At 45.9% G+C, this 9183-nt stretch overlaps 1 protein-coding gene across 1 annotated transcript in view; it reads left to right on the top strand.

Moving 5' to 3' along the window:
• The first annotated feature begins 2327 nt into the window (after positions 1–2327).
• Positions 2328–9183, top strand: part of LOC103899338 (hippocampus abundant transcript 1 protein) — a 12107-nt gene continuing 5251 nt past the window's right edge. Inside the window, exons 1-9 of the mRNA XM_009279802.1 lie at positions 2328–2426; positions 3699–3761; positions 4900–5027; positions 5479–5593; positions 6156–6374; positions 7094–7207; positions 7680–7751; positions 8175–8287; positions 8466–8563. Coding sequence (XP_009278077.1) covers positions 2418–2426; positions 3699–3761; positions 4900–5027; positions 5479–5593; positions 6156–6374; positions 7094–7207; positions 7680–7751; positions 8175–8287; positions 8466–8563 — 931 coding nt within the window. The 5' untranslated portion in view covers positions 2328–2417. The remainder of the gene's footprint in view (positions 2427–3698; positions 3762–4899; positions 5028–5478; positions 5594–6155; positions 6375–7093; positions 7208–7679; positions 7752–8174; positions 8288–8465; positions 8564–9183) is intronic.

Here is a 9183-nt window from a genome sequence, read left to right as displayed (position 1 = left end):
CCTCGGGTGTGCCGGGAGCTCCGGTGCCTGCTGACAGCCCCGCTGCCTTGGGGGTCCCCGACGCGTGGAAGAGTGCGGCTCTGCCCTCGTTCAGGGTGCGAGGCTGTCGTCCGCCAAACAGGCTTCCTGATCTGTTTCCCCCTTTCGCCGGGTGCGGGTATTCACTAGTCATGAGATGTCGACGCTGACATTTAACGTTCGCTTTGAGGATGACAGACTGCCTTCAAATCCCTGTGAAATATTTACCTCTTTTGAGAGGAGTTCTTTACTGAGGGGGAAGAGGAGCGCTGTGAAGAGGCTCCAGGTAGCGCGGGCGACAGCGTCGTGCCTGTACAAAGACAGCTTTGAAGTGGGCGCACCTGAGCTTAAGGTGGTTGCAAGGTCTTTCCCTCCGGGCTTGCTCTCTTAAGAGAAAGTAGTTCTGGTCGTGAGGCGCTGGCCTGTCCTACGGGCTCCTAGTGTCTTTTTGCATATTTTTACTTTTTTCCTGTAGCATCTTTCTGTTTTGCGGTAGCAGCTGTGCATCCTCTAGAGGAGTGGTTCGGTGAGGTGGCCACGTACTCCAAAGGAGATTAGCTATCCTAAATTGCTTAAGGAGCCTTAACGCAATAAGGTGGTTGGTAAGTGGAAGGAGTGAGGTTAAGCTGTGAACAGGTTGGATCTGGACCTACTCCGTAAAGAGAGATCGACTGTTAATTTTGTTGCAGTCATGTGGTAGAAGTGTTTAACTGTTTGAGAGGGTATAAAGGGGGATGATGAAAGGAAGAGGAGAGGACTGCTCTCTTCTGAGAGAGACTCTTAGGCCAGTGGAGCAAGGTGGGTAATGATAGCTGTACTCTTAATTACTGGCTTCGTGCCACCTTGGGGCTTCTCCCTCTACTGCAAAACATTATCTCATTTGTGTGCAATAAAACTGACTTCTTTTAATGACCGTGTCCCCCTCGGGTAGGGTGCCTCTCGTGTTGATGCTGTTGATTTGTTTTTTAAGCAGACTTAGCCTGTCTGCGGGAGACAGTTTTGATAGAGTCAGTGAACATAAACAACGTTTCAGCAGAATAATGTCTCTTGCTGCCTTCTCTCGTATTTCAAATAACCTACAGCTGTATCGGTTACCTGAAATGCAGTATTATTCTGTCAAAACCTGGGAGGATGTGACTGGGTAAAAGACCGCTCTTCACATGCCAAGTTTCTTGAATTCCTGTCCCTGAGAATCTCAGTAGTGAATGCTGGAGGTGGGATGCTGATACAGATACAAATAATTTAATGGACCGGACCAAAGATGTATCTCAAGAGCGCAGTGTAGAAATGTTAGTCAGCTGCGAGGAAATGAATACAAAAATCCATTCTCTTAGAAGAAATGCCTGTGGATTTGGGGTTTCCCATACCAAATCTAATACCCCTTTGGATGTGAGATTTGTGCAGCTGATGGAAGTTTTTTTAACTTCTGGATACCTTTCAAGCCGCTGGAAGCTGTCTAAATTGCTGGGATTGCAGACATTTCAGGTGGTTTTATTAATAATGTATCAGGGCTAGACTACACTTCTTGGTGACTTCAGATCATGTGGTTTGCTAATATAAGAAATGGGTTCCTGTGGAAAAGCACATTGTGCTACTAAATGTTTGGCCCGTGCGGTTCCCTGATGTAACTCAACTGAAACTTGTGTGCTTTCCTCCCGTTCCTTGCGATTTGTTTTCCTTGTGAGCTTGTGACTTTGCAGGTGTGTCCTGCGTGGCAGGAGAAAACCTCCTGGGCTAGCAGCTGAGATTTGGCACTTGGAAAAGGGACAGAACAAATGTTGCCCTGAAAGGGCCGTGAGAAATCTTTAAGGAAAGAAAGATAAGCAAGGCCTTGAGGTGTGGGTTTTTTTAACAGCCGATCTAAGGACTGTGCCTTTCCCACCGTGCTGGGTAGATGGAGTTGGTGCTGAGGAGTAAAATTGCCTTCCCAAACTCCCAGAGTCTTTTCTGGGGTGTTGCACATACTGCTGTCAAAATACGCAGAGAATTGAGGTGTTTCATTTCAAAGTCCTTAAGGCGAGGATTGAAAGGATGATACGTTCTGTCATGATTAGAGAAAGCATAATGGTATCAAAGATACTAGTTCTTGGAGAAAAAAAATTGAAAACAATCAGCTTCGTAGGAGAGGCACGCGTTGGTAGACCCTGGACGGAGAGATGCTGCAGCATGAGCTCACCTGCACTAGACAGCTCTGAATCGCCTCGGGAATGGCTTGGGTCAGAGTTGACGTTTCAGCGTCCAACCACACGTCTCAAATCTATCGCAGATCAGGATGGGTGTATTTTTTTTGCTTATGGAGCTATGTTTTGCAGCGACAGGGGATTGGAGAGCCCAGCGTGTACCACGCCGTGGTGGTTATTTTCCTGGAGTTCTTTGCCTGGGGGCTGCTGACCACGCCGATGCTAACGGTGAGTAAGTCTCCCTGGGAGTAATACTGGCTCTTGTAGGCTAGAGTTCACCTTGGGTTGGTGAGGGTAAAGATCTTAACATAGGCCTTTGGAGTATAGGAAGTAGAAACCAAGATGTAATGGTTTGCACCTGAAAAAGCTGGAGCTACAGTAATTTTTTATGGAGTTGGGTAATTATTTTCTTAATTATTGTAGCTTAACTTGAAGCAAAGCATGAGTTAGGTTTTTGAAAGCTTTTGGAGGATTTCAAGAAAGCAGGAGTGAAAGACCTGACCTGAAATTACTAGAATTTACTGGTAGTTTACTGTCATTTATTGCTTTTTTTTTCCCTAGGTATTAAAAAAAGAAAAGTGCACTTGGGAGCTTAATGAACTAAAGTTGAGCAAAGCTCTGACTTTTTATCCCAAGACTGCACCTTTTACCCTACACTGACTTATTTAGGGATAAAAGATTTTTGTTGAACTACCACCATCATTGTCTGGGGTGTCGAAGCACAGAGACAATCGCCTGGCAATTACTTGCTACACCAAGTCATGCTCGTTCTAGGAGAGCCCACCAGTAACTCGTTCAGGACTTGGCTGAGTTATGCTTAACACAGGCAGCAAAGGCAACTTCGCAATCAAGTTAAGTGCAGAGGGATAGCTTTAGTAAAGAAACTTAAAATCTCATCTCAGATACTTGCCTTTAGTTAAGGAGCTGTAAACTTCTGATTTGGCACTTTCAGGAAGAATTCTCAGCTTTTTTAATTCATTTTCTGGTGGTGGTATGCCAGCTCACATTGCATGGCCCATTAGACTTCATATTTTTGACCTGATCTCTGATATCTAGGTAGCTATGCAAAAGGAGTCTTTGTTTATGTAAAGGCATTTAGAAATATAGTATTAGCTTAGTAGTATAACATGCAAATCGAACATACAGACAGTACAAAGGGGAGAGAAAACCAGAAAGGTTATGTGGTCACATGAAGTAAAAACAGAGGGAAATCAGATGGTGCAGGGATGGAGAAAGGCATGTTTCCGATTATCTTAGCCTTGCCCAAGCATGCTGGAATAATGTATAGACCTCGGAAGCATTAAAGAAAGTGGCTGCCCCTGTTGGAGAGGGTAGAGCTCCTCATGTAGCTACAGCAGCGGCATTGTCGGTAGTGTATTTCCCACTTTCCCTGTTTTGTGCTCTTCCAGGCATCTAGCTGTCAGGCGCTTATGGAAATTTTGCAAAAGTTGCTAGCTCTGTTTTTTTTTGGTTTGGTTTGGTTTTGTTTTGTTTTCCTAGGTGTTACACCAGACTTTTCCCCAGCATACATTCTTAATGAATGGCCTGATTCATGGAGTCAAGGTAAGGAATATTCCTTCCAGGCTTTCATTTGAATCTGCGATCAGTGCAAGAATTGGCAAGCCGCTATAATCTGTGTCGTTTGCTGGTGTCAACCAGTATTTGACAGATAAATGTTCATATTTCAGTTTGGGGTGCTACTGGCAAACCTAATGCAAAATGAAGCATTGACAGAGCATAGACATCAGGTAGCTTGTGTAGTTGATTTTACTGAGCAGTATTAACAACGTGCTGCTTGTCAACATGGGTTTGGGGCTATAACAGCTGTGTGTTTCAGCTGAAAATATTCTAATTAGCATGAGACCAGCCCTGTATCCATCTTCTGGGGTGTAACAAAATAAAAAGTCAATGACATCTGAACTTATCAGTAATAGAAGTTGAAAGTAAGCGGGCCTCAGTGGGCTCTGCGCAGACAGAAGGTGGGGAGTATGCTGTGACATGGTAAGTGGGCGCGGTGAGTTTGGACTAGACCAGCATTCCCAGAGCAGAACTGGAGGCAACTAGAGCGAACAAGCAGTAGCCATGTGCTCCGACTCGGGAATGTGGCAAAACAGATTGTTAGGCCCTGGCTCTGGCAAGAGGATCTCAGAAAATGGCCCCAGAGAGGTTTGCTTCAATGTGAGTTGGGCACTCCCATATATACTTAAAGGCTCTTCCCTGCCCGTCTCGGGTTTGAAAGACGTTGAAAGGCATTGAACAATTTTAGTTGTGCTTAATGGCCTTGGCATCTCATCGGGTCTGTCTTGTCTCCATCTAAAAGAGAAAGCTTTCCCTAGAACTGCAGCAGATGTTAATGTGATGGAGCTGTGCCAACATCTTTTTAGGTACTGGCAGGGCAACTCCCTGCTGCACAGGCGTTCCTGGGAAGACCACAGCTGCGGGCTGAGCAGCTGCAGAGAACGGGAAGCAATTGGAGTGTTTAGCAGCGCCTAGCTGGTGGAGGATTTTTTTTTCCTCCCTAAAAGGAAGTGAGCGGTTTAACAAACTGTTATGTTTTGGTAATATTGCCTGCTTGTAGAAAATAGGAATGGATTGTCTCCTTGTATTTTTATCTTTGGATGATGTTGTCAAAAGCTCTTGCTACCGACAATCAGAATTTGACTGAGGGATTTCTCTCTGTCGTCCCGTCTGTCTTTCTTAGGGTCTGCTTTCTTTTCTAAGTGCCCCACTGATTGGTGCTCTCTCTGATGTCTGGGGCAGGAAATCCTTCCTCCTCCTCACTGTCTTCTTCACGTGTGCGCCAATTCCCCTTATGAAGATCAGTCCATGGTGAGTTCACTCTTGTTATAACGAGGGGTTCTGAGGAGAGGAATGAGTGTGAGGCTGGACGATGGGGGATTTGCAGGTGTTGCATTTGAGGATGAGATGGAAGAGTCCGTCCAGTGGAGAAGGATGCTCAGCCTAGAGACTAATTTAATTGTCTGGTTCTACCGGAGGGTGCAGCGTCAGGAAGAAAGAGTCTGTCTTTCCTCTCCTGGTGCCTATTCTCCTGATAGGTGCGTTACCACTATTAGGGCATGTTGATGTTTCCTTCCTCTGTGGGGGAAATAAGTGATAAAACTCCATGGGCCACCAGACTGAAGCTCGGTGTCCCTGAGCGCTTTCTGGTGCAATGAAGTAGGATGGACTGAAAGAAGAATAAGGGAGAGGTTCTAATTCAGCAGCTGTGGACTACCGTGTGGTTGCTCTCTAACTCTGCCTTTGGCAATGCCTGTTTCAGGTGGTATTTTGCTGTCATTTCCATGTCTGGAGTCTTTGCTGTCACCTTTTCTGTGATTTTTGCCTACGTTGCCGATATCACACAGGAGCATGAACGCAGCACGGCGTATGGCTTGGTAAGGAGCTGAATAACTGTCTTGTCTCTTGAAAGAAATATTTGGGGCTTTGCAGGTAGGAGAGGTATAAAATTAGGGTGGGAGATTTATTGACAAGCCGAGGACAGTATCAGTGAAAAGATGATACGCGCTTCACTAATAATACAGTCTCCCTGTTCTTCTGTTTGTGATTTAGCATCGAGGGAGAGGGCTAATTTCTATGCGATCTGAATACCAGCTGTATTGTTGCTTAGCCTTTAAACCAGCCTGGTCTGTGAACTTCTTTGCACCAGGAAAGGGGGCAGGCTGTGATGCTGGCATGCATACAAGTAGCCTGGGATCGGGCCCTTTCTATAGGGTTACTGAAAGTGTCGTATATGAATTGTTAGGATAGCTTTAATTTCCCTTTGCTAGAACTTAGCCTAGATTGCACCAAGAGAACATGTCATCTTTCTGTCTACAGGAGTCCCTGTTCACCTGGATTATCTCCATCAAAGATGGCAATACTAGTACCCTTGGGTTACTCTGGAGGAGAAAATAGGTTCTAGGAAGAAGAGGCTGTATTAATGTTTTATGCTTCCAGGTGTCAGCCACGTTTGCTGCTAGTCTGGTCACAAGCCCAGCAATTGGTGCATACCTTTCCCAAGCCTACGGCGATACGTTGGTGGTTGTGCTAGCTTCAGGTGTTGCTTTGCTGGATATTGGTTTCATCCTGCTGGCTGTGCCAGAGTCTCTGCCAGAAGAGATGCGCCCGGTCTCTTGGGGAGCTCCAATCTCTTGGGAACAAGCAGACCCATTCGCTGTAAGTAATCTTGCTGCTGTTTTTTCACATGCTGGTAGTGCTTATATTTGCTTTAGTTCTGCTAATTTCTCTCAAAAGGAAGATGCATTCCACAAAAGGTGAAGGATGCGAGGCTTAGATTAACCCCGTCGAAGGACTGACAGCAGACAGACGGCACGTATCTAGAGCTGTCTAGCAGCTTCTAATCGATTTCATATAGCTACAAACCACCTAAAAGCATCTCCAGATGTCCTGAAGCAAGAGCATTCCTTGGTGGAAATGTGCCAGTTGTTTGAATATAAATTCCATTACTTAGCAGTAGTACTGTGTCAGGAGAAGTCTTTTGCATTCCTGGCTTCTCAGGACCTTTGCTAATGACGATGAGCTTTGCACAGTTTTGCCTCACCTTTGCTTGCTAGGAAGATTATTTTGGCTGTCTGAGGAAAAAAACAATTCTGATCAAAAGCACTTGACTATAAATCTGAGAAACCGAAAGGTAAAAATTCCTCATTCTAGGGTGTAAGTTGATGCAATTGTACACCTGGTCTGGTGCGTTGTGTCAGCATTCGCATCTTCCTCTGAAATGCTGGTCTGGATTCATTCAAGCGTTCACTTCTTAGATATAAGATGGTGACTTAAGCACTTGGTTTTGCTGTCTCTGAACCTGGAGAATATTTAATGATATTAACTCTTTTCTTTTTTTTCATTTTTTTTGCATTCCCCACCCCTCTTCCCTACAGTCCTTGCGGAAAGTGGGTCAGGATTCTACAGTGCTGCTCATCTGTATCACCGTCTTTCTCTCCTACCTTCCTGAAGCCGGCCAGTACTCCAGCTTTTTCCTGTACTTGCGACAGGTCAGTCTCTTGCAATGAGGGAAGGCTCTGAAGGCAGGAAATCCCAGCCTACAAATATTATCTTAGTTGAATGTCCTGAGGAAGCTAGTCTTGGCCAATAGCTTAGTAAAGTTGAAGCTATAAGAAGTAGTGACTTGTTCCAGCTTTCCTAAAAAATATGGGAGCCTGGTGACCACTCTGTAGGCATTGCCAGGACCCTTGCTTGGCTTCTTGCTGGTGGTCTGCCTGTCCATCCTGTCCATGCCACGTTCAGGCATTTAAGGTGAGCCCAGTGATTTAAAGCTGTTTCTTCAGCCAGAGGAAAATCTTCTATTTTATTCCTGTGCCAGCAGGGAGGTAGTGGAAGGTACGGTTGATTAATGTTAAGTACATGATAAGCAATGTCAGTAAACATTAGTGACGCTGATGGAGTGGCTTTTCTCATATGGTACAAATCTCTTGCCTGAAAAGTCTCTCTTCGGTGTTTTCACAGGTCATTGGTTTTTCCTCGGAGACTGTGGCAGCCTTTATTGGTGTAGTTGGAATTCTCTCTATACTGGCTCAGGTGAGAAGCAATTTCTGTCTTGGCTGTAGCAGTATGGTTATAAGAACGTCCAAAACTTCTGATAATCAGGGCTGGTGAGTTGTCAGAATCCCTGTGGCCACACAGACATCATCGGACCCATGCACGGCTACCCGCGGTCCCTCTTTCTTATCTTTTGAATGTAGCTGCTGTTTGTTGAATAGCAAACTGTGGTAAACTGTGGGGTGGCCCCGTGTTGCTCTGTGAAACTCTATAGATTGTGCTCTGATTGCCATGGACGGGGGTGTGCTGGTTTCTAACACAACGTTACGAGAGTGGAGGAGTGCATGTGCATGATAGCCAGTCTCACAGCAGCACGAGTTCCCTCAGATTCCCGTCTTGTTGTCTTCCAGCGTTGTCGTCTTTCTTTGCACTTACTTTGAAAGCGCCTGTTTTTCTTTCCAGACGGTAGTGTTGGGAATTCTCATGCGTTCGATAGGAAATAAAAACACCATCCTGTTGGGACTAGGCTTCCAGATCCTGCAGCTTGCCTGGTATGGCTTCGGATCGCAGCCTTGGTAAGAGTTTGCCCACGTTTGTCTCCTGGCATAGGCAGGTTTCTCCCTCCACGGTGGCTCCGTGGCTCTGTGGCAGCTCCCTGACCCCCAGTGGAGGGAGATGCTGCCCTGCCGCGGTGCTAGTCTGCGGCTGGCCCTTGGGAGCCTGCCTCCTAACTGCTGCCTCTTTCTCTCTGAGGATGATGTGGGCAGCAGGAGCTGTGGCTGCCATGTCTAGCATCACCTTCCCAGCCATCAGTGCCATGGTGTCTAGGAACGCAGACCCTGACCAACAGGGTGAGTCCCTTGGGGATTTGTCTAACGGGCGAGTTGATTCCAGCAGGCGCTTGAGCTGACGCACGTTTGAGTTCTCGGCATTGGTGGTAGGGGGGTGGGCAGGAACATCTGTGCCAACTGTGGAGTGTCACTTTATACTTAGTAGTAGTGACACTCTTGCCTTTGACCATAGTAGATGCTTTGGGAGGGAATTCTTAAATTATGAATGTAGGTGTTCAGTGTTGCCTGTCTGAGGTAGAGAGGAGACTGCTGCTTAATCGTTTGCCTGCTTCATGGTTCGACCCTGAGTCCTCAGACTTGGCTGCCTTAAATTCCAGTTCAGTTGGACATTGTTGCTTGATGTGCCCATGCTCATTTTATTCTCGAAAGTAGCAAGCCCAGCATTACTGATTTTTGTAAAACCTGATACTGAGCAAAGCTAATCACCAGCTAGCCACTTCATCTGTAGAGTGCATGTCAGTCCAGATCTGAATGTTTGATCCTGTCTTTAAATATGTAAGCATCTGTCCTGGTTTCGGCAGGGATAGAGTTAATTTCCTTCCTAGTAGCTGGTACAGTGCTGTGTTTTGGATTTAGGATGAGAACAAAGTTGATAACGCACACATGTTTTAGTTGTTGCT

This window comes from Aptenodytes forsteri, unplaced genomic scaffold, assembly GCF_000699145.1.
Source record: "Aptenodytes forsteri isolate BGI_AS27 unplaced genomic scaffold, ASM69914v1 Scaffold147, whole genome shotgun sequence".
Lineage (NCBI taxonomy): Eukaryota > Metazoa > Chordata > Aves > Sphenisciformes > Spheniscidae > Aptenodytes > Aptenodytes forsteri.
Note: the sequence above shows the minus strand (reverse complement) of the source record. Positions and strands in the feature narration are given on the sequence as shown.